Source organism: Amphiura filiformis, unplaced genomic scaffold (assembly GCF_039555335.1).
Source record: "Amphiura filiformis unplaced genomic scaffold, Afil_fr2py scaffold_96, whole genome shotgun sequence".
In the NCBI taxonomy this organism is placed as follows: Eukaryota; Metazoa; Echinodermata; class Ophiuroidea; order Amphilepidida; family Amphiuridae; genus Amphiura; species Amphiura filiformis.
Genome location: NW_027305560.1, coordinates 100433 through 126266, shown reverse-complemented (window position 1 = coordinate 126266; position 25834 = coordinate 100433). Strand labels below are relative to the sequence as shown.

General features: G+C 38.8%; 1 protein-coding gene across 1 annotated transcript; it reads left to right on the top strand.

Moving 5' to 3' along the window:
- The first annotated feature begins 1919 nt into the window (after positions 1-1919).
- LOC140144904 (uncharacterized) lies at positions 1920-25074 on the top strand. The gene is made up of 3 exons (XM_072166702.1): positions 1920-2022; positions 8052-8180; positions 22703-25074. Exon 3 carries the CDS (start codon positions 22843-22845, stop codon positions 24259-24261), a length of 1419 nt encoding a protein of 472 aa, XP_072022803.1. The 5' UTR covers positions 1920-2022; positions 8052-8180; positions 22703-22842; the 3' UTR covers positions 24262-25074.
- Positions 25075-25834: the final 760 nt, after the last annotated feature.

The following is a 25834-nucleotide window of genomic DNA, read 5'->3' as shown; positions in this document are numbered from 1 at the left end:
GAGTGAGTGGGGGTGTGAGTGAGTGAGTGAGTGGGTGGGTGATAGTGGAGTGAGTGGTGAGTGAGTGAGTGAGTGAGTGATGGTGGAGGGTGGTGGTGGGTGGGTGATGGTGGAGTGAGTGAGTGAGTGGTGAGTGAGTGAGTGGGGCCGGGGTGTGAGTGAGTGAGTGATGGTGGAGTGGGTGTGTGTGTGAGTGAGTGAGTGGGTGGGTGATGGTGGAGTGAGTGAGTGAGTGAGTGAGTGAGTGATGGTGGGGGGGGGGTGGTGGGTGAGTGGGTGGGTGATGGTGGAGTGAGTGAGTGGTGAGTGAGTGGTGAGTGAGTAAGTGAGTGAGTGGTGAGGGGAAGTGACGGCGAGTGAGTGAGTGAGAGTGAGGGAGGGAGGGATGAGTGAGTGATGAACTGAGTGATGAGTGAGTGATGTTTAGAGGGGGTGAGTAAGAGGTGCGTGAGTGAGTAATGAGAGGGGTGAGTAAGAGGTGAGTAAGTGAGAGGGGTGAGTAAGAGGCGTGAGTAAGAGGCGTGAGTATGAGAGGGGTGAGTAAGTGATGGATGAGTGAGTCTTGCAATATGTTTGCTTGTTTGACAGATGTGATTTTATAATTGATTGATCGATTAATTAATTAATTGAATTATTCAATACTTGCTTGATTGCTCGCTTGCTTGCTTGATTCATATAGTTCGAGATGTGATAGGTGATTGAACAAAAATATAATAGTTAAAATAAATAAATACATAAATAAATAAATAAATAAATAAATAAATAAATGTAGGATAAGATCCAATAACTGAAGGAAAATAGATAAATAAATAAATAAATACACGCACAAACAAATAAATAGATACATAAGTACCATAAGTATAGGCATAGGCCCTATAAATTAAATAAATAAATAAATAATAATTAATATTAATTAATTAATTAATAAATTAATTAATAAACATTTAATAATTAATTGATAGATACATAAGTACCATAAGTATAGGCATAGGCCCTATAAATTAAATAAATAAATAAATAAATTAATTAACATTTAATAATTAATTGATAGGTACATAGTAAATAAATAAATAAATAAATTAATTAATAAACATTTAATAAATAATTGATAGATACATAATAAATAAATAAATAAATACACACACAAACAAATAAATAGATACATAAGTACCATAAGTATAGGGATAGGCCTAGTATAAATTAAATAAATAAATTAATTAATTAACATTTAATAATTAATTGATAGATAATAAATAAATAAATAAATAAATAAATAAATAAATAAATAAATAAATAAATAAATAAATAAATAAATAAATAAATAAATTAATTAATTAATTAATTAACATTTAATAAATAATTGATAGATACATAATAAATAAATAAATAAATAAATAAATAAAAAAATAAATAAATAAATAAATAAATAAATGTAGGTCTAGGTCTAGGCCCTATAATTAATAAAATAAATATATATTAAGAGTTTCCTCCCGCAGACCATCATTTCACGAAATCGTAGATTTAGACATCAATGCAAAATACACCACCGAGCACCACACTATTCGCCACTTGCACGGTTCCGCCATTATGCACTATGTGCGGGAGAGCCTCGAACTGGCAGCATACATGAATGGGAATTGAACCAGTCATATAACATTCTGTGTAAGGTTACGTAATTCTTCCTTTCATGTATGCTGCCAGTTCGAGGCTCTCCCGCATATAGTGCATAATGGCGGAACCGTGCAAGTGGCGAATAATGACTGGTAATCTGTGGGTACACCAGGGTACATTACATGTAATGATACTCGAAAACCTGTTATGTACGTCATCGAATTAATTATTCATGAAGTCGGTCCGGCGGTTGGAAATCAGCGATTACCGTTTATCCGGGAGTTTATCCTGGCACTAAAGCTTTAATAATCACAATTGTTTACATTTTGTCTTGCAAAATTACAGCCTAACTTTCGCCAACTTCGTGATGCGCTAATCTTGTCTTTTCTTCATTTATACTTCTGGAGACAGGTAAATTGATAATAAATTAAATAATAATGGTCATGTGGTTGTTGGGCTGGCTGTCAACATGGTCATCCAGTACGTAAAAATGTGGTAAGCTTAGCTTAGGGACCGTTCACCAGGGGCGGCGGAACGATTTTGAAAGTGTGTGTGTGGGGGGGCAGTCAGGGTGATGTAAAAAATCGAAATAATGGCCGCGCTTGCGCGACGCAGGGGGGTGTGAGAAACTTTTGCAAAATGAAGGCCCAATTTAAGCCATTTGGTGGACCATTCTGGCACTATTATTGTGTACAATTTTAGTTTGAAAAATCCGAAAATGGGTTAAATGAAGGCCCAAATTGAAGCCGTTCGTGGATAAGTTTTCACTATAATTGTATAAATTATTGCTTTTAGTGTTTGGTGTCCTGATACAGGGGAGTTGGAAAATTTTGCAAAATGAAGGTCCAATTGAAGCCATTTTTGTGCATAATCAGTCCAAGAGAGCGCCAAATATGGATCAGGAGTATTACATAATAATACCCTGCTATGACAATAGCTGCACTAGGTTAATCGTATAATCTCATGTGGTTAGCATGGCTGGGCCAGGAAATCCACAAGGTCAGCCAATGTATGTACATGTATTCGGTACATGTGCCATATCTTTTACAATGGGTGATAAATTTCTGGTTTGTTTTATTTCAAAACGCAACAGTCGATATTCTAAAGCTTGGTCCAAATCCAAGAGAAGAACCAACTCTAGTAATTTATGTGGTTTCAAATTATATCGGCCGTTGCCTTTTTGATAGAAATGGTGTTTGTTGATGTGCACAGTTTCCCATTAGATCATAACATGCTGTAGACTTCTCCGTAGTCCACTTGCCAATTGTGCACTACTCTGGCTATTACATTTAAGCTTAAAACTCTGATTTAATTAATGAGTGCACAATTGATAGATTTTCACAACTGATCTTTTCAGTCACCGTCACGCCTCTGTTTGTTAGCTTCCCAAGTGGACTACTGACTTTGCTCTTTTGAGAGTTAGGCCAATTTCTGGCCTAACTAAAATTGGTGATGATGTAATGCATCTTTAAAAATGAATCTGGCTTGTGATTGGTCGCCCAGATCTCGTTATTGTTTAAATCCTCCCGACGCGTACTGGTACCATTACCCGGTACCATTATAACTATACATGGTACACAACTATCTAGGGAATGCGGCGCTTTTGTGCTGGTGGATGAACGTATGCATCTAGCACGTATTGTACCACCATGCTTAGTCTTGTGGTTAGATTTTATTGATAAACAAGTATGATTGACAGTGTGTGAGTCCCGGGGTAAAGTTCTGCTTAAAAGTGAAAGTCCATAGTCGGTTTTTCAGATAATAAACTGGCAGATTCTAAAATTAGAATTGTTCAGTATTGAAGTGTCATTATAATTATGCCATTATGATATGTTGCATTCAATAATATAAGCCTACGTAGGGCCTATACTTTACTTTTACTGTCACAAATATAATTATATAGCCTAAACTTTTTCATAACCATTTTATACTACCGTAGTATTTTGATGTACTAAATATCAGTATAATTTCGAGTTCAACTGAATGCGTTCATCATGATTAATAACATTTTTATTTATCAAAAATCGACTATGGCATAGTCTAAACATGCTGTTGTACATCCAAGGTCAAAGGTCTTTTAATCCATATTTGGCGTTGTTTTGGGACTGATAATTTTTACACTTTCTTTAAGCATGTTAAGGTCTAGAATAGAGATTTGATTATTTATGTTCACCCAGACATGTAACACACAGCACATTATGGGTTAAAAGTGGGGGGCCAGGTCCCCCCAGTCAAAAAAGTGGAGGGGCCACTGGCCCCCTGGCCCCCCCGGTTCCGCCACCTTTGCCGTTCACAAACACTTGTAAGGGGGGCCCTGATGCAGAAAGGGGGGGTGGCCCTGAAAATTTTTGACCCTCCAAAGGGGGGCCCTGAAAAAAATTACCACAAATTTTCCTGGAAAAAATGAGTTTATATGCTTTTCTATGGGGTTGACCCATAATTTTCATGTCAAAAAGGGGGGCTAGACTAGCTTGCCAGTCTCGTGTACGCCGTTTGTACACTGAGACGATCAGAAACATCAAAAAACTTTTTTTGACTGCGCTTGATATGCTAACAATATACAGGTACATTGAAGGATATAAATTGGATGGTAAATAAGCCAAATCTTGCAAGAAATCTACTCGCTAGAATCCTAGCGAGCCTGCAAAAAAATGTCCGTCCATGCGAAAGTAATATTGACAACGTAAAATCGTGACTAGGGGGCCCTGAAATTGTCAAGGTCTGTAAAGGGGGGGGCTGAAAATTTTCGCGATAAAATTTGTTTGCATAAGGCCCCCCCCCCTTACAAGTGTTTGTGAACGGTCCCTTATAGTTTTCATTGTTTTACAGCATCATATGTTTGATACTTAAGAACTCGATCTAGCTTCAATTTGCACACGATAGTTACGCATTCGATGCTAGAGTGCTTTAACTATCGCTTTTTTGGTCGGAAAGCGGTGCAATTTTTTACAACGGATGTTAATAAATTCTTAATTCTCTTATGCTGAAATTTGCATGAAGGTGCTTGAACTGACAATAGCGATAGTATCAAAGAATAGCAACACTGACTGCTAATCAATGTGATGCTTTGAAATTAGCGCAATTATGAGAATAACTTGATGAAATTAGTGCAATTATGAACCACATTTTGAAATTAGCACAATTATGAAGTAAATGTTGCAATTACGAAACTTTGTGAAAATGCTCAATGAAAATAGCGCAATTATGAGAATAACTTGTTGAAATTAGCGCAATTATGAACCACATTTTGAAATTAACGCAATTATAATGAACAAAATGTTGCAATTATGAAACTTTCAAAATACTCAATGAAAATAGCGCAATTATGAGAATAACTAGTTGACAATAGCGCAATTATCAACCACATTTTGAAATTAGCGCAAAATGCTTTCAAAATGCTCAATGAAAATAGTGCAAAATTAGCGCAATTATGAAACCTCTTCTAGTGGTAATTGCGCTATTTCGCTATTTTCAAAACTGGCTTTAAAAGTAATCGCGTTATCAACCACATTTGAAATTAGCGCAATTATGAACTAACTTGTTGAAATTATTGCAATTATCAAATATGACTTAAGGGTAATTGCGCAATTTGGCGTGAAATTTTGTCATTTGCAGTTTACCTCTTCACTCTAGTGATAATTGCGCTATTTTGCTATTTTCAAAACTTCTTCAAAAGTTGCGCAATTTTTCGCGCAATTGCGCAATTTTGACATATTCACTTTTTACGCATTTGTCCTGATAGGGCCAAAAAAAAGTTCTTTGTTTGTCCTCCACCGCCCGCTCCTCAGATTAAGGCCTGACCAATTTTTTTTTAAATTTTTTATAAAAATAAGTAAAATTCAATTTTTTTTTCAGATTAGCAGTAGTCACTGGTAAGTCTGTTTAGGAGAGCACAATGATTCACAGTATCAAAGGCTGCGCTAAGGTCCAGAAGGACCAAAAACACGCCTTCACGCTTGGGAAGATGTTGCATGATGTCACTCTTCACTTTAAATAGCGCTGCCTCGATCCGTACTGTGGAGAGGCCTGTACGCTGACTGTAAAGGATCACAAAGTTCATTGCTCTCCATAATAGCAGAGATTTGCTTGATGACATGGATCTCAATTACCTTGGACACATAAGGAATGTTTGAAACAGGGCGGTAGTTCTTTACAGTGTTCTTAATTAACCGGTTAATTATAAATGGCGGTTAATTAACCGGTTAATTAACGTTAATTAACCGGTAAGATTGATTAATTATGGTTGAAAAAATATAAATCCGAGCTCGGAATTCAATATGCCATCATACTGAAGAACATTGTGCAAGCATTTAACATGAGCAGATGAAGTGTGCTTGTCCACCTTTATCTTTAAAACATTCCATTTTAAAGTTTTAAAGTTAAAAATTTTTCATATAAACTTATAATATCAGTTCACCCTGTTTAAAAAAATGTATTCATTGACACACTGACGCACAATGACACTGTAAGTCTGCAACTCACATACATTTTAATTTTTATCAACTTTCTATTTTTTGGTTGAAACAATTGTGGGCAAAAATGGTATAATCTGTTCACTCTGCTGTGGATTTTTGGGTACTTGTACAACAGGTGGCGCTCTGCCTGGTTGAATGTGTACGGGGATGTGCCACGGTTTTGGGGTACCTTTTCAGCAATTTTGGTATATTTATGGGTAAGGACAGGGAAAATGTGCGATTCCCAAAAAGCACAGAAATTTTTTCAAAGAACCACCCCTCATGGATTTGTACATGTGCTCATGCCTCATAGACCATGATATAGTCTGCATATGGTCTATGATGTGCTGCATGACACTCTAGGACTAGAGAACAATCTTACTTTTAAAATTTCTGGTGAATGAAGTGATATTAAAATGTTAAAACTTAAAAAAGCATCAGAATTATTCAAAATTCATAATTAACCTATTTTACCACCGGTTAAATATGATGCGGTTAATTAACCGGTTAATTAACCGGTAAGATTGAGGTTAATTAACCGACTAAGAATAGGGTGGCCACAATGCTAGCTATTGTGTGTACCCCTACCTACATACACAAATGTATGGTGGAAATTGTAACAGATTCTGCAGCAGTTGGAAAACTTTTGGGCATTTTGAATTCCATATAATTTGTCTCCTAGTAACTTCTGTGCAAACCCGACTACCTAATTAGATAGAAAATTTTCTGCTCGTAATGAAGGTGAATATAGCATTTTTGTGCGGTCACGCATAAAAAGTTACGCACAAAATAAATTTTTGTCATCAAATAAAATTATTTTCCCAAAGATGTACAATTATGCTATATTCAGTTTTACAATCTAGACCCTCAGAGCAAAATTCTGTGCAAAAATCAGACAATTTGGTTGTGTAGTTCAGGAAATACAGGCCTTTGAAGGTCATAATTGGCACATAATAGCGCCCTCAATGGTGAAAATCACACATATTTACCTTAAAAGTCCTGGCAAAAAGAGTTATTTTTGTGATTTCAGCCATTTTAAAAATGTTGTAAAGAAGCAAATATAGCAATTATGACCCTGGATTTTTAATATTTGCATAAATGAACATTAAATAAACAAAAACAATACATCTCATGGCTTCTTTGGCTTTATTCCCACAATTATCGCTTCATGAATATGCAAATTTATGACAAAATCAGGATTTTCCTAAAAATGGGGTAAAAATGGCCAATTTTGTGAATCTTTAAAAGGCTGTATCTTCGCAACGGATTGTCCGATTGAGTTGATTCAACCGGTTTTTTAAATCATTTTGCAGAAGGAACAATCCTGACAGAAAAAAGTAATTCCAGGGGTGGGTTTGAAATTTTCATGTGACCACCCTACTAAGAACACTGGTTCTTTAGCGTTTCAGGGTTGAGAAATTGTTTCTTAATTAGCGGGGTCACAATTGCTTGTTTCAAGCATGCTGGGATTCTGGGAAAGCGCCGGTCATCAGGGAATCATTTGTGATTTTTGTTATGATTGGAACAAACATGTCTGGATGCCGCTTAATAAACCATGTGGGTATGGGATCAAGACAACACGATTTGGCAGGTGATTTCTGAACATACTCAAGAACATCATTCTCACTCAGTACATCGAAATTCGTGAGAGAACACATTAGGGTTCACATTAGTGGAGGTCTCATTACACAACTCAACAACATCATTTTCAAGACACTTATATATATTTGAAACCTTTTCACTGAAAAATGAGGCAAACTTGTTACAGTATAATGATGATTTCCGCAATGCAACTGTGATGTTCATTATTTCTATTCATAATGTAAAAACTTATTCAAGTAGTAGTGTGGTACAGAATTCAATATCTGTGTTTATGCCCAACTGAATACCAAATGAAACCTATGAAGAAAACAAGTACCTAGGTTATTTGTTTGTATTTTAGGAATTCTCAATTAAATATGTCCGTCATTTTTTTATTTGTTGCAGATGGTTATCAATCGTGTGACTTTGTACTTTTGATGTTTATTTTGCGATCACCACGGACACCACCAAGCCCAAATTTCTAATTGTTCCTGCCTAGCTGTTATGCTCAAAGCAATTACATTTGAAGTCAAGGTACAATAGTCAATCATGACCGCATATTTTATTTACACTGAACTTTAACCCGGGGGCACTCAATTTTTTTGGGTAGGGTGTGCCACCGCCAGTTTGAACTTGAGGTCTAAGGAACTGATCGGCAGGCCAAAAAGGGGGTCTAGGGAACTGATCGGCCGGTCAAAAAGGGGGGTCTTGGGAACTGTTTGACCGGCCAAAAGGGGGGTCTTGGGAACTGATCAGCCGCCAAAATCTGAAAAATCTCGGCAACTAAACCATGCAGGCAAACCAGGGTTCAATTTTGTTGCGTTTTTGCCACAGATTTTTGAAGGAATCGATTTCACTTTGAATTGTGCATTAAATTATTAAATCAGGAAAACCATTAATGCAAAATAGGTCTGTTTGGCCTATTACGATGAAAATCTCAGCAAAGCATCTCAACAATCTATGCTATTAGCCTACTGATAATTATAGCAGCAGCTAGTAGCACTACATATTAGCCCACCATAAAAACAAACCCACAAAAATATTTTTTTTTTTCAGTGCCGAAAAGTAAAACATTGACTACATTGAACTGCATGAGATGATTGAGTGAAGTGTGCAGAATTTGACACCATTCCACTAGACCAGTAGATCGTAAATTACCTTTTAATTCACTGTTATGGCTAGCTGCAAGGATGTGCACACAATTATTTGAGGTACTTTTTCTCATATTTGGCAATTTTATTCCCAAAAGAGATCTCAAAATCATTTATTTCTAGCAAAATGTTCATCAGCTGAAGGCATCGGCATCGCGGCAGGCACTCGACAGTGCAGTGCTGTTTAACAACAAACCAGTGTTGCCACTGTATCCTGTATCCTGTATCCTGTATGGGAGATCCCGCCTTTTGTTCAGGCGCACCGCTGATATAGCGTAAAAAGTTACATGTAGAACAACAAATAACAATTGTCACTGGTTTCACCACAGTTCACCGACCACCACCATTAAACACTCAATTGTTAGGCTCACTGCACACCTCCAGGCAAGGGAAAGTTCAGGTGAGGAGCAATAATGCAGATGCAACGGAGGAGTGTGAGTTTATGATAATATTGAGCATCTGATTAGGGTCATGCAAAAATGTGAGTTTGTGAGAGCCCTTGCAAGGGGCATGCATTATTGTGGATGCCTAACTGCAATACAACATGTATGTCATTGGGATTATGCAAAAAGCACAATAGTACAAACACTGGCACACTTTAGGGGATACAATAAATACCATATAACGTGCTGGGGTGCATGAATAAACACAAGAACCACAATTATATAAATATAAATATGAGTCAGTACATGGTATAGAAATATACAATGAACCTTATTCATGTAAACATGATAAAACATACATAGAAATATAAGTTCAGCAAACATTAGAATACATGTACACAAAGGGTCAAATTGGGTGTCAGGAAACATAGGTCTCCAGACTTTAAATACGATGCATATAAAAACACTAAGGTTTAGACAGGTTCTCCAAGAGCATGCTACGTTGTCTGTGGAGCGCGAAGCACAGCTTCCTGCTAATAGGTTCCACAATTTCAGCAAGTTGAAACTCTGAAGTCATGGCCCTTCTAATAACTTGATGGGAGCAGTCCAGAATGAGCTGGAGCAGAAGATTCTGGTTGCTGAAGACTGTATCAACTTCACTTTGAGAGCAGATCATGAGCAGCTCGTGCTTAAGCAGTTTCATGTAGTAAGATCTCTGTTGGTTGAGTTCGGTGCATCTGATAAGAAAGTGACATCTGTCTTCGGGTTCTATCTCACACATCAGACAAGTGTCATTGGTCTTGTACTGGTTGAACTTAGCTCTGTTGCACTGGAGCACATATGTATTGGTCAGCAGTCTGGCTTTGATGCTGGCATGAGTCGCCTCACGGGGATTAGTGGAAAGAGCTGTCCATACTTGGTGTGGGTGGCCTATTTGAAAATTGCTAGTGTTAATATGGTTTAGAGATGATTTCATCTGTGCTTCACTTTGCATGTTTTCATTCCAAACAGCACTGATAGCTCCACTGGTTTGAGAAGTCCACTTGTTTTTCTCAGGGGGGTTAGCAATGACATCATAGATTGATGGTAAATGATACTTGTTAAGCACTTTCCTCACCTTCATAAACCATGACCTGCTGTTGAATGATTTAACAGCAAGTTGCCTGATAGCGAGTTCTCTTTCAGTGCAGCTCATATCTCTAGCTATGCTTCCAAAAAGTGAAAGAATGGCAGCGTCAACACAGGCTTCGACTGGTTTTGCACCTAGTAGGCCATAGACGGCAGCATTCGCAGGGGCTGGTGACTTTGGCAAAAATTGGAGTTGCCGTAGTATCTTACGCTGAAACTTCTCAAGTTTGTCGATATCGGCCTGCTTGTAGCAAATGGCATCAAGACCGTACAACATTCTAGGTAGGGCATAAGTTGACCAGATGTGGTGAGATATATGTGGCGCAAGGCCATTCCTTCCATGGAGCCCCGCACCCATTAATGCATACATAGTTCTTCTAGCCAGTTGGACTCTGGCATCAACATCAAGAGTGTTACTAGTATTCCGGCAAATTCCTAGATGGGCCGTTTCCTCATTGTAAGGAATAACTTCACTGTCTATTTCTAGGTCAGCCTGCACATTCACATTGAAGGAGATTGTAGCACTCTTGGATGCATTTATTTTATATCTGTGATCGTCAGCATAGTTGTTGACTAGGTCTAGCGCAACTTGTGCATCAGTGAGAGAGTAAGACAGTACCACCATGTCATCTGCACATGTGGGGGCAGGAATGTTGACTGTGCCGATCTGATGACCCCTGTGCTGTTCATACAGTTGGTCGAGGAGTCTATTGGTAAACACTTTGTAGATAGGAGCAGATGATACGCCTCCTTGTCTGACACCTTGCTGAATTTTGAAGCTGTCAGAAATGAATCCGTTCCATTTGACAGAGGTCACTGGATTTGAGTATAACTGCTTAAAGGTCAGCCATAAATCTCCGTCAGCACCGGCTTCATAGAGTTCGTCGAGAAGAATCTCATGGTCTACCACATCGAACGCTTTGCTTACGTCGAGGAAAGTTGTATAGAGCGGTTTTTTTAACTCTAGTGCTTCATTAATGGACTCGGTTAACAGCATTGCAGCATTCGAGGGTGAGCAGCCTTGTGTAAAGCCACGTTGCATACAGTTCTGCTTGGGAGCTAAGATTGGATTTGCTCTCTTCAGCCAGGTTTTCTCCATGAGCTTTCCCATGATTGGTGTTACTGTAATGCCACGGTAGTTATCAGCAAGTGTTTTGTCTTTTTTTTTTTTAGGGATAGGTGTCAACACTCCATTCAGTAGGTAGTCGGGGACAAAGGTTGTATCCAGCATATAATTGATAATGCTTGCAAGTACTTTGAGGACACTAGGTCCGGCATGTTTTAGATGTTCAGCTGTTATGCCAAAGCAATCTTGGGATTTACCATTTTTGAACGTTGCAATAAGTTTTTGGATTTCGCCAGGTGTTATCGGTTTAATCTTTTGCTTACTGCCACGGGCTTCACTTTCGATCAATGACACCTTGAACTTTGAAGTTTCTTTGAAGTTGTTGTTGAAGTTTGCATCATCTTTGGAGACTGCAAGTTGGCTAAAGTGCTTCCTGAACCCGTCACAGATATCATCAGGCTCAGTTAGTTCTTCACCATCTATTTTTAGCAGACTAGTTGGAGCTGCTTTCTCAGCTCTTTGCATTTTGACAAGTTTGTGGAATAGCTTGGTGTCATTAGTATCAGCCTCCATGATATCAGAATAGTGCTGCTCTTTGATAGCTCTATTGGATCTTCGTATTTCGGATCTAAGCTCTCTTTTGATTTCTTTTCTCGCAGTGACTATAGGATGTGTTTTGAGTAGGGGTCTCCCCTCTTCCTTCCAATGATGGTGCATCATTTTGCAGTCCTTCACAAGTTTCCCAATTCTTGTATTCCAAACCTGGAGTCCTTTCCCAGACTTCTTGTGCTTACTAGGTGGTTTTGTAAGACTGTCTTGGAAGGCCTTAGTCATATTATTGGTAAGAGAGTTTATCAGACGCCTGAGGTCTTCATGAGTCTCAATTCGCAGATCAATCTTGGTACTGTTGGTGGTCATGATTTCGTTATATTTGTCCTTATCCACCTTGGTCCAGTCGATTCTGGGAGCTGAATATCTGTTGATTTTACGATTGCGCTGTGATGAGGAGTTGGTCAAAGTCGCTTTGTTGCAGCTGTACTTTAGTGTAGCATGCACTGGTTCATGATCAGATACGTTGTTACAGTTGGCATCATTTGGTACGTTAGCATTGATCTGAAGAAGTCTTTGGTGCTCCTTGGCAATTAGAAGGTAGTCAATTTGAGAGACATCAGTTCCATTGACATGGAAAAAGGTGTCCATAGCAGGTACCTCAGTAGATACGTTATGATTGTGGCAGAACTTCTTAAGAAGGTTATCTCTGGAATTAGGTGGCACTCTAGTCAGTGATGCGTTGAGATCACCCATCATTACAATAGCATGTGTGTCGCTATACTTGTTGTAGATTTCGCTAATTTCATCTAGGACAGACTGGTAATCATCATCAGTATAGCTTTTCCCTCTGCAAGGAAGGTAGGCATTTATGAGACAGTAGGTCACAGTACTGGTGCTAAGTTCAATGCAAATCAACCTGTTACCACCATCGGGCAGCAGTCTAGTATTGCCATCCAGCTCAATCCTCCAAAAGAAGGCCACGCCTCCGTATCCACGTGGTTTTTGGAAGGGGGATATTGGGTTATCATCGTCAACAGATTTCGCTGCAGCTCTGAAGTTTGCATCGAGTTCATGTAGCTTCTGCTGCTCGAAATTAAACAACCAATGCTCCTGTATAGCAAGGATATCTGTTACCTTCAGGATGTCTTGTACGGCGATGGTGTTGGCATTGATGTTATTTACATTGAAGGTGATGATTTGGATGTCTTTTACATTCTGCAATGGTAGTTTTGGTGCCATGGTGTTACCTGGGAGGCTCTGCCCATTCCTAAAAAAGGCTTTTTAGGAATTGCGCCAGTTGCAGGAGTACATCCTGCTGTAGGTTGACTGAGAGTTCTACTTAGGTTCATATTGCTCATTCTTCCATGAGCATGTTTGCTGGTAGAGGCACGGTTTCTTGCTTGTCTATAAAAGTCAGCATGTTCCCTACCGTTGGCGTCTTGACATTCACCGGCGTCGGTCCCATTTCCATGCCAGGTTGGTTTTACATCAGACAGGAATCTTGGTCGATTCGTTCTTATACTCCGACTATAGGCTTCACGCTTCATGATATCTTTGCTCATTGATTCAGCATCTTTGTTAACTCTAGTACTATTCATTGCAGCAGTCGTAGGGTGCTTATTCTGATTTGTGCTGTCGTGAGCAGGCTGAAAGGAATTCAAGATGTAATTCTGCTGGTTATTTCGCAACGCTGAATGACTCGGTGACTTGCCGCTTTGTCTCTCACCTTTGTATGGCATATTAGCTCTAAGATTGGGGTTGGCGTCTATGCCGCTTACTGGTCTGGGCATTGTAGCCAGAAGGTCATTATTGTCAGAGGTTTGAGACATGTTGTTATTACCATGTAGTTTCATCATCTTGCTGGTTGGAAGGATGGAGCTAGAAGGTTGATCATATTTTTGCTGTTGTTCCGTAGCTATTCTTGCACGACATCTGCGCAGCAATTTCTGTGCAAGAAGTTGAAGTTCTTCATGGGTGGGTAGTTTGTAACTGGTTGATGATGCTAATTGACACACTTTCAGTCCGTTGACAGTATTATTTGCATCAGTGCTTGGACTGGTTTTATTACTTGTGTTGGTAATGAGTGAGAAACATTCTGCAGCGGGTATACGTGCTGAGTCAATCAGATGATCACTTGGGTAGCAGTTAGAAGGCAGCTCATGATAGCGTTGGCTCACAGCATAAGGGTCCATTGAAGTTCTACTTTCATTCACACCTGGTGCTTGTTTGACAACATGCCTGGAACTATCATTTCTATTGCTACTAGCATGAGTTATCCTGCTATTAGTGCTTGGTATAGTTGTTGGGGGGTATCCACTGTCACAGTGCAATTGCACTTGATGAGTACATGCAGTTCGGCATTGACAAATGTTTGCGTTAGCCATACCTTCAAGTTTGATCACTCTCTGTTTTAGTAGTTCAAACTCCAAGTTGTTAACTCTTTGGCTGAGATATGTGAGCGAATCTACCTCAGGCCTAGAGTAGGTGGTTTTCTGTTCCGTACGATTAACGCTTTGGTCCTGAAGCTCAGGTTGTTCTACAGTTTGCGCAGCAAGTCTGAGTTTGTACAGGCGTTCGTTTTCCTCAGCCTTTCTGATTTTCTCCTCAAGCTGACATATGTAGGACTGAATATGAGAGACTTGTTTATTTCTATCGGTGATGTCAGCAGTTTTCTTTTCAATCTCCTTTTCTCTGTGGGAGAGTTTTCTTTCCCATGATTTCAGTCTCTTCTCCTCTATTTCAAGGAGTATTTTCTGCTGGGCGTCATTTTTGCTGGTAGATGTGGAAGGTGTTTTCGGGTTAGGTTGCACATCTGAAACCATCTTGGCTGTAGCATCACTTCTAGTAGTGTTCACTTTGGTTATGGGATGATTATAGGCATGAGCAGGTTTCTTATTTTGGGTGATAGTTGCAGTGGTCTTCTTTTTATCTTCCTTTTCCTTCATTGCGAGTCTTTCTTCACGAGCTTTAAGTCTTTTTTGCTTAAATTCGGCAAGGAATTCCAGTTCCATTTTCTTATTGGTAGACAGAGCTTGGGGTGTTTTTTTCAGTTGCTTGGTAAAGACAGTAAGGCTTTGCTGTTTGTGATTGGTGGTTCTCATTGTAGGCTTGACATTGCTTGAACTAGGTTGTTGTTGGTGACTGGATGAGCTGCAGCTCGAGTTGTGAGCAATGTTTCTATTAGTGTTCACGTTACTGTGACTCAGGTGATGAGGGGCATTAGAAAAAGTCTTCTGACCCGGGTTGTTGGCATTGGTTCCATACACATGGTCAGTTTCAATCATCAGATTGAGAACATTACTACTGGTGCACTCCCCTTCGCTGGGGGGAAATGCATCTGGTAAAACTTCATGCAAGGCCAGATTGGCAGTGTTATTGTCACTATCATTTGTGAAATCATAGGTATCAATGTGGTCGAGAAAGGCAGCATCAGTGGTTTGGTTCAATAAAGTATCATCATTTTGGCAGGAGTTGTGATCCAGCAGCACCCACGGCAAGGTAGGATCGCTTTCACTGACATTGCGAATGAGAGCTACTTCATTGTAGGATGTACAGGAGGTACTAGGGACAGTGTTATCATCCGAAGTAACAGTTCTGGTAACAGGTTGCACTGGTGCACCATCGATGCATTCCATGGATATAGCGGTTGTGTCGATGACATCTTCGCTCCAGGGGAAAGCACTGCAGGGCAAGGCACTGTGGTTTACATTATCCATGTCAGCATTCACACTTGAGTTGGGTGCAGCGTGAGCTGCATCTTCAGGATTCTTGACACAGGAAAGATAATAATCGGAAGTGTCATCACTTGGAGACAGGAATTCGTTGTCTGATCCCAGTAAAGCAGGTTTACTTATACTTGCGTCAGAGTTGAAAAACTTGTTATTAATGTCATTAGTAGAGATATCAAGATTAGCATTAGCTAGATAAACGTTTTCATTTGGCTCGCGATCACAGTCATTCAGGTCATGAGTGACCCTGCCGCTGGTAGAGCTGATGAGAGTGTCACTGTTGGGTTTGGCGTAATGAGCAGTAGATTTGCTATCAACACCATTAAAGTCACAATTGGTTTTGGTAAGAACAATTTCGGTATTAGCGTTGGTAGAGACATGATGGGTATTGTGGTTGGGCTTGCCATCATTGTCGTGAACGTCGTGATTAGCAATTACAATCGATCTGGTTTCGTTGTTGATAACATCAACTACAATAGGCATGCATTCTTCGGTGTTATCATCAGTGTTGCAAAGGTTGCCATTGGGTAAGGCATGGCAAGCAATATCGGAACTGGTGTAGAGATTACTGTTAGGCAAGGCAGGATGGGCATTTTTATTACCCATATCAAGGACAGATCGAATTCTAGTCTCACTGCTGTCAGTATACCAGGATTCGCTTTTTGGAGTGTTGTATATATCATCAGCATTCGTCTCATGTCCATTGGTATCGATGTAGAATGCTGCATGGTCAATGGAAGGAGCATCATCATTACACGTGTAGCTAGCTTGAGCTTCATGCTCCCTTTGAAGAGTGGCATTAATGCCATCTTCATCAGGGGTACTTTGAACTTGGATGTAGGTTTCAGTGGCAAGTGTCCTACAAGAACAGCAGATGTAATGTAAATTGTCTCTATATTGTCTGATCTGTTGGAAGTTCATCTTTTCACAACTGAAATGGATCTTGTCACTACATTCGACGCATTCAGCAGCATTTAGTGTAATGGTGCAGTCATCAGAATAACAGATGGCGCACGTATTCTCGTTTTCTTCATCAGAGATCACGTAGTCATCATCATTATTTTCCACAGGAGAGGCTTGATGAATCAGAGAGGCTACAAGTGCTTTGTCAGTTCTCTGTAAGTGGTGAGTAATATTAGCATCATCGAGCTCAGTTTCACTTCTGTAATTGATTGGTTTGGTGCCATTTTCCTGCCTAGGATCATAAGTAAGTGAGATCATTGGAGTGTCAGCATTCCTTGAGTTGTCTATGGCATTAGGACTGTCAGAAGCTGTACTCATCTTGTTTTGTTTATAGTTCTGAGTTTTCACATCACAATGAGTAGGTTGGCAATTTTCGTTGTTGATGTTTTCTTTGAGGATGGTATGTAACCTCTTGTCAGCTTGATCCAGATTAGGATTTTCATGGATAATTTCCCTGATGAGGGGAAGATGATCGTCTATGAAGAGAGAGGTGGCATGATGGCCGTTGACAAGAATAGTGGAAGTGGTGTGGTACAAGTTCATTGTGTATTGATGCCGTTGACCTTTCGTTCCACTACGCTTGAGTTTGTTCCAAACACTGAGAATCTCTTCCACAACAGTTACACCACTTTTATCTTTAACTTCGGTGTGAACAGTGTAGTATTGATCATTGACGGGAGAAGCTTGGGCACAATCACTTTCATGATGGTTCGAAAGCTTATAAAGTCTGTAGACTGCTGACCTAAAAGCTTCATAAGTCGCGGTGCTAGGAGTCAACTTCCACTGACCGCCATTTCTTGGGATCGGTTGAAGGGAAGGTCTATTACAAGCATCAAGCTTTTTACAGAGTGCCTTAGTTTTGTTTAAAAGGTATGGCTTTTGAGATTGTTTCTCATCATCATAAATGAACAGTTTGTCAATATTGGGCTTAGCAATTCTGTTACTTCTACGCATGGTGTCATTTGCAATAGTTGTATCGGTAGATTGATAATTGCGAATTGAAATAATTCTATCCATGATATGGTAAGTGTAGCTACAAAGGTGATACAATCACAAACCGTGGTGAGTGCGTGTAAAACAAGCGTTTCAGGACACCAATATTAAAAGGTACTAGGATTACACATCAAAAAATTTTAAAAACCCACTACTTAAAAAATTAGATTTGACAAGCAAAGGGTATTAAAAAGTACACAAAAAAGGTAAAAAAGAACCGTGAGTTTAGGGTTCTACAATAGCAAAGGTAAAATTGGAGACGGTGACATTAAATGAATATAAATGAATTTAGGTCTGCAAAAACACTCGGCTGTCATTGGTTAGCACAAAGAGCCAGTCCAGCGGTGCAAATGCCCAGCAAAAACTTGGGCAACAGAGCAGGAGCAGGCACCACCGGTAACGAAAGAGCATACACAGGGGCACAAGCAGAGTATAGCAATGACAGCAGAATGTGAGAGCACAGTAAATTGAGGGGTACACAAAAATACCTGTAGTCAAGACACAGTCATATATTCATAACAGTATAAAAAATGCTTTTTTGCAAAATATCATAGATAAAAATTGTAAAAGGTCAAACAAAACACACAGCCGCCACAGGTGAGCGCACACACGTGCGGGTTGCTGCAGGTGACAATAGAGCAAGAAAAAACAGCAGCACCAGTACTGGAGCTGGCAATGGCGATAGAGTGTGTTGTTTGCACTTGGCACAATGGTAAACAGGAAAGAAAAACTTTAATGTAAGACGAGTTTACGAAATGAACGATAAATCGCATTCAAATGTTTTGCATAAATAACATGTAGATCATTGAAATCACACAAATATATTGCACACAAAAAAAATCAGTTGGCAAAACCATAGGTAAAATGAGTGACACTCCTCAGTTGTTTTGCACAGGGCACTGAGAGCACACAAAAGTGAAAAGCGGCCGGAAGTACGCAAAAGAGCAAAATACAAAACACTGCACAAGGTCGCACGAATGGCAGCGTAAAAGGCCGGCCCCAAAGGCGCAAACTGATGAGGGTCACTAAAATTAAATATGGAAGCTAAAAAGCACTTGATAAATGACAGGGTGGCATACAACTGCAGAACACTGATTAATAATACACAGCAACTAGAATAGATAAAAAGTCACTGCCTTGGTTGGTGACAAGATGATTTAAAACAAAATATGAAAATACACAAGTGATTTTATAGCCGAAGCTTTAAAAAGGATCACTGGAACTGGTTTGATAGTGAGCTCGCTGAGTGACTAGCATACTTTGCAGAACATAATAATATTATATTGCATTTTGTACATATGTATATACATGTAAACATTGACAATTTCAAATTCAAGCAAAACGGGTGTGGCTGTCGTTGAGTGTGAGGTGCATGCGTTCACTGTGAGCAACACGCAAAGACCGGGGCATACACAGTAGAACGCCAGCAAAGAGTGACACAGCTGAAGAGCCACTAACGATAATTAGGGGCACCAACACACAGGTAGCGACAGACACTTGACGGTTTATTCATGCACTTTACAATCTGAAACAGCACTGTTCAATACAAAAAGGGGGGTGCACCAGAAGGTATTGGTATGCAGTATATAATCCTACACCACACTAATTGTGACATGCACTATGCAGATGAATGAGTTTAGAAGATTGTTGTTGCATGCAAAAATAGCTAGCTAGGCAGAAAGTATGTGATGACCAGGCATATTATTTCGTCATGTAAATGGGAAATATGGACGGTGGTGCATGCATTCGTATGATACTTTATTATAGTTAGGAGATATCAAAAATACCAAACATTCAGGCAAGGCTGTGTGTAGCAACAAGATGATGAATAATGTACTGCATATGTAAAAGTTAAAATTATTAGAAAGCTAAAAGATAAGCAGCAGGCTTAATTATGTGATATTATATGTAAATACCGGTCTCCAACTTCGGGAGAGATTTTTAAAGATGGTGGTGGTCTCAATCCCAGCATGCACTTGTAGACACGAGTTGGGTGGTGGTCGTCGTTCGTGGCGGGAGAACTCGGAAGCCAAGCTTTATCGTAAAAATACACCAAAAACGTTTCGGTAATCACGCCAATCCAACCAAAAATATAGCTATGCTCGTCACAGTAGCCAACAGAAGTACTTCACTGTAATCACAGAATCACCATCACCATACAACGAGGAAAGGATACAACTTCACTACCACAGATTTAAAACATTAAAAAGCACGGAGCACAATTCACACACGTCCGTACTCGACGACGACCAGCACATGACAGGAAGGAGCCCAAAATCCCGCCCAAAGTTCACCTTACTCCTAATACAATGTGTTTCAATGGGGAAGAAATTTATGGAAAATTCCCTTTGAAGTTTTTGAGCTCGCAAAAGTAGCTTTTGGGCTTGAAATAGTAGGACAGAAAACACGCCTGTCAAGATGCCAATGAGAGCGGAAATCGATGATCTGAGGGTCTATGGAACGGCTAGAAAATTTTCGGGGCTTCAGAGCGGGCAATCAATGAATTCAGAGGGTCTAAGGAACGGCTAGCGGCTCTGAAAAAGGGGGTCGTCGCCGCGGCACATACCCGTATAGCTGGGAAATGTGAGTGCCCCCCCCGGGACTTTAACATTTTCCTCATCATTTAGTATCATTTTATTGTGTAAACCGAGTCAGTTTTGGATGGTGGATCAAATGAAGCGGAGTTGTGTGTCATTACAACGTATACCATATCAACAACACCATGCTTTTTGAATAGTAGCTGTATGTTCTGTATATATGGTCAATTCCAGCCAAATCGGGACAAAATTCTCTCTGGGGGCCATTTTGAAAATGTTTTCCTTTTCAATTCTAGACTTATCAAATGAGAAGATCATATCTAGTGAATCATCAGGTCGAAGTGCCATCGGATTGAAAACTAACTTTTCTTGCTAGACCAAATAAAGTGTTAAATGTGCATATGCATGTTACCCACGAATTCAAGCCTTTTTCACCTGTTGTACGCCATAAAATTTCACTTACATTAATATCTTTCAATATTTTATGTGTGACCCATACACTAGAAATCGGTGAAGACTTTGAACGTAAAATAGAATTTTATTACATTATATCTACAAAGAAATATTATTATATTTTGGTTATTACAGATTTTAAGAAAGAACCAGGTGTACAGTTAAGATTGTGTCAATTCTTCAAACTCTTTCCAAAGTGGCTGTCATTTAACATTACTGTATTATTTCGAAAGATTAGAATAAATGCTTCATATAAATATAAAGTTAGATTTTGTATCTCGTCGCAGGATGAGGATCTCGGATGGATTCGTGGGTAACAGCGTCTGGCAAATAGCAATTCCTATTAATTTTTTTAAATAAAAATAAAAATTACTTTTCCGTATGTCAATAATTCAGGCTGCAATGGCGCTAAAATGAATTTTAATCAAAATACAGACTACATGGAATATTTAGAATGGATCATTATGGCATTTTGGGTATAAAAATTTTGAGAATAATAAAGTTGCCAAATTCAAATAGACAGAGCAAACAGTTTTATATTATTATTTTAGTAAAATCATTCCATATTTTCATGCAGCAATATTCTATTAACTCGTGTTTGACAGTTCCTATGAACTAAAACACTATCATACAATACATTGTTAACTATAATTTAAGTAGGGATTCGTGGGTAACCAAAATGTTCGTGGGTAACACATATTTGAAGGTGTGTATTGGTAAGCGGCAAAATAGAAAATATTACAGAAGGTTGGAAACCATCATGCGGTTATTCCTCCATTGTGTTTCAATGATTCCCATTTCTCTAACCAATTGCATTTACCCAAAAATGGTAATTTAGGATAATCAATCAAAACTTCACGATACAGCTTCAGTATACCTTCAAGAGGACGCTATTAAACAGGACTGTTTTGGAACTTATTTAGCATGTTTTCAAAATGTTAAGATGCATAAGAAACATATAATTTACAAGTAAATCCTTGGATTCGTGGGTAACGCCGAATTCGTGGGTAAAGCTATAAGTACAATAGTACCGTTTGGGATTTGCGTTTCTTAGGTGCATAAACTGTAAGTACTGTAAAAATTATAGCATACCCATGGCTTGAATATGTGCTGATTTAAACTTAAAATAAACAATCTCCTTGTTTTCAAGGTTAGCATCTATTCGGGATTCGTGGGTAACAAAAGTTTAAACCGTCGTAGATTCTTTTTTAAGCGGTGAACGTATTTTTACGATTTACAATTTTAAGCGCTTGTCAAACTAAATTCAGTGTCCAAGTCATTAAATGTTAATTTAAGTTATGGCAATTATATTTGCTGGACTCGTGGGTAACAGTTGATATGTGGGTAACGTCAAATTTGATTTTATGGAATTTTATGGGTAAAACGTATTTGCATAAAATAATCACTTGGGCCTCAGAATTATAGAACGATACTGCGTTTCATGATATAGTCATTTATGGCATATTCCCTTATCATTTTTCAGAACTTTCATTTTATTTTTGATACGCGGGTAACAAAATTATTAGCCATATGGTGCTTTATCTTTGAATTCGTGGGTAACGCCAATTCATTTAAGCCATCATAACTTGTCCCCTGGTATGACTTGCTAGTAAAGGCATATATGCACAAAGAGAGCACATTGGACGTGACATGATATGCTCCATCAATAACGTGATTTCCTTTATTAATGACATTTTAAAGTGGAAAGTTAACATAGAGAGAATTTTGTCCCGCTTTCCCGCTAGAATTGACCATATACAGTTTTAATTGGGTCCAACAATAGAACCTTGGGGCATTCCACACTTCACTGGGTATTTATTTGATGTAGCGTTACCAATCACATATAAGACTGATAGAGTGAGGGCGAAGGGAAACAAGGCAAGGCAAGGCAAGTCAGGTTGAAAGAATTGGTAACAAAATAGTGTCGGAAAACCAACAGGAAGTTGCGAACTTCACAGCCGTTTGAAAAGACCATAAGCCGTTTTAGGAATTTTGGTATTAATTTTGGTATTAATCTTTTATACAAAAAATACAAAAACGAATTCCATACAGACAACTGAGACAAGTAATAATTTCGGAATATGATATTCTTTACCTTTCAGATGCTGTGATTATTAGTCAACGTGGAGTACAATACAGTTTAGGTACCAACTGTTAATTTGTCTTTTCCGATTCTTTACTGAAGACAACGGGGAAAGAACTGCTGAATATAGAATGATATTTAGATCTACCCCAAGACACAATGCTGAACACATTTAAAATGAATGTAAGACTTTTAAAACCGTTTACTTGTAGATTTTGTGGAATCTACCTCTACTCTTTCAATATGTTGAAAGGTCACGTGGACAAACATATGATCAAATATGTTAGAGCTGCTAGAATCAAAAAGACTAGAGAGACACTTTTTCGGATTAAATATCCTCAGAAATCTGTCAATCTAAAAGGCCACACGTACAAGAAAACTCACACGAAAGAGAAATCATATCAGTGCCAGAATTGTCAGATATATTTTGCAGAATCTGTAACACTCAAACGACACATCAGAACTCACGCTAAAGAAAAATGCTATCAGTGCCAGTATTGTCAGCAATGTTTTGCGCGAAGTAGTCATCTCAAAATACACATCAGAACTCACACTAAAGAGAAGCCTTACCAGTGTGAGTATTGTGAAAAATGCTTTGCACAAAATACTGATCTCAAAAGACACATGCGAACTCACACTAAAGAAAAACCCTACCAGTGCGAGCATTGTCAGAAATGCTTTACACAATTTGGTCATCTAAAGGAACACACCAGAACTCACACTAGAGTGAAACCATATCAGTGTGAGTATTGTCAGAAATGTTTTGCAGTATCTGGAAATCTCAAACGACACACCAGAACTCACACTAAAGAGAAACCATATCACTGTGAGTATTGTCAAAACTGTTTTGCACAATCTACTGCTCTTAAATACCACATGAGAACTCACACTAAAGAGACAAACTATCAGTGTGAGTATTGTGAAAAATGCTTTGCACAAAATTCTGATCTCAAAAGACACATCCGAACTCACACTAAAGAGAAACCATACCAATGCGAGCATTGTCAGAAATGCTTTGCACAACAGGGTACTCTGAAAAGCCACACCAGAACTCACACTCAAGAGAAACCCTGTCAGTGTGAGCATTGTCAGAGAGGCTTTACACAATTTGGTCATCTAAAACAACACACCAGAACTCACACTAGAGTGAAACCATATCAGCCTGAGTATTGTCAGAAACGTTTTGCAGAATCGGGGAAACTCAAACGACAAATCCGAACCCACACCAAAGAGAAACCATATCAGTGTGAGTATTGTCGGAAATGCTTTGCACAACCGGGTACTCTGAAAAGCCACATCAGAACTCACACCAAAGAGAAACCCTATCAGTGTGAGTATTGTGAGAAATGCTTTGCACAAGCTAGTGTTCTCAAAGTACACATCAGAACTCACACTAAAGAGAAGCCTTATCGGTGCGAGTATTGTCAGAAATGCTTTATGCGAAGTAGTCATCTCAAAAGACACATCATGACTCACACTAAAGAGAAACCTTACCAGTGCGATTATTGTAAGAAATGCTTTTCACAAAATAATGATCTGAAAAGACACATCAGAACTCACACCAAAGAGAAACCCTAGCGGTGTGAATATTGTCAGAAATGTTTTGCGCGACCCAGTGCTCTTCAATACCACATCAGAACTCACACCAAAGAGAAACACTCAAATAACACATCGTAACTCATAATTAACAGTGCATTGTCAGAAATGTTTTGCGCAAATATTGATCTCGAAAGAAACCTCAGAACTCACACTAAAGTGAAATCTTACCAGTGCGAGAAGTGTCAGAAATGCTTTACACAATCTAGTAGTCTCAGAAAACACATCCTCATTATTAACACTGTCAGAGTGAGTATTGTCAACCCGTTCAACTCAACCCGTTCAACTCAACCCGTTCAACTCAACCCGTTCAACTCAACCCGTTGCGTGCATTTGCGCAGCGATTGTCATGCAATTATCATCTTATGGACGCATTGTCAGAAATGAGCATTGTAAGTAATGCTTACACAGGCTGGTCATCTCAAAATGGCCTTCCCCCACTTCAAAGTACAAATATCTCAAATACATCGTGTCGGCATTGCACACCATGCACACCACATATAATCCAAACTTAACCAATACAAACATAATAACACTTCCAATAATTATGATGTAAATACCGATCATATTTGCACTCTCCCAATGACAACTCATGATATTTTTTAAGCTCTCCATAAACCCTCCCACTTCAAATTACAAACACCCCCACTTCAAATTACAAACACTCCGAAGACATCAACAGTATATACACTGTATATACACCACAACAACATTAGTAACACTTTTTACCTGGCTCAGTGTACCATCCATAAATGATATTAAATAAATACACAATGTAAGTATTGGTACAGTGTACATCGATCATTGTCATTGTCACAGATATACTAAGGGAGTGTTCAGAAATACCTGGGGGGGCTGGAAAATATGTAAGGGGTTCATACAATTTTGAAGTTTTGAATAGGGGGGTTAAAAAGTTTTGGGTGAGTGAACGGGGGGGGTTAAAATTATTTGGCACGTGGGGGATTTTGCATGCTCGTGCAATAAATGTTCCAGTACAAATAGAACAAATGTACATGGCAGGGGATTTGATCAGGTACTTGATATAATTATGACAGGATCAAGAGGAACGAGTCACATGTCGTCTATTTTCAAGAAGTTTTTTACATCATTTTCTGCAGGCAGTTTACAAAATAATGTTACATTTTGATGCAAACCCCATCAAAATCGGACATTTGGTTACCAAGTTATGAGCAATTTATCAATGGCTGAAAACAATATAAAACAAAAGAATTTGAACACTGTTTATGGCAATATCTCAAAAACAATATTAGCGACACCCGACTCACTCCCCTTGATCATGTCATTTTGATAAATCGTTCGATACTCCACTGTCACAGATATTTAGTGTTGAAATGGTCTTATTTATAACTGAGCTATGTATCAGTTCTTTCTGGTCTGCTCTTTAAATCACTAAAAAGCTGCAATATCTTTGTTCTTCTTTCACAAATGTGAACAAAAATTGCAACAATGTTTCATGTAGTACAGATTATTATCACTGTATTTTTATATTCCAATCATAGACGGTGGTAGAATGGGGGTATACGTTCCCTTATTT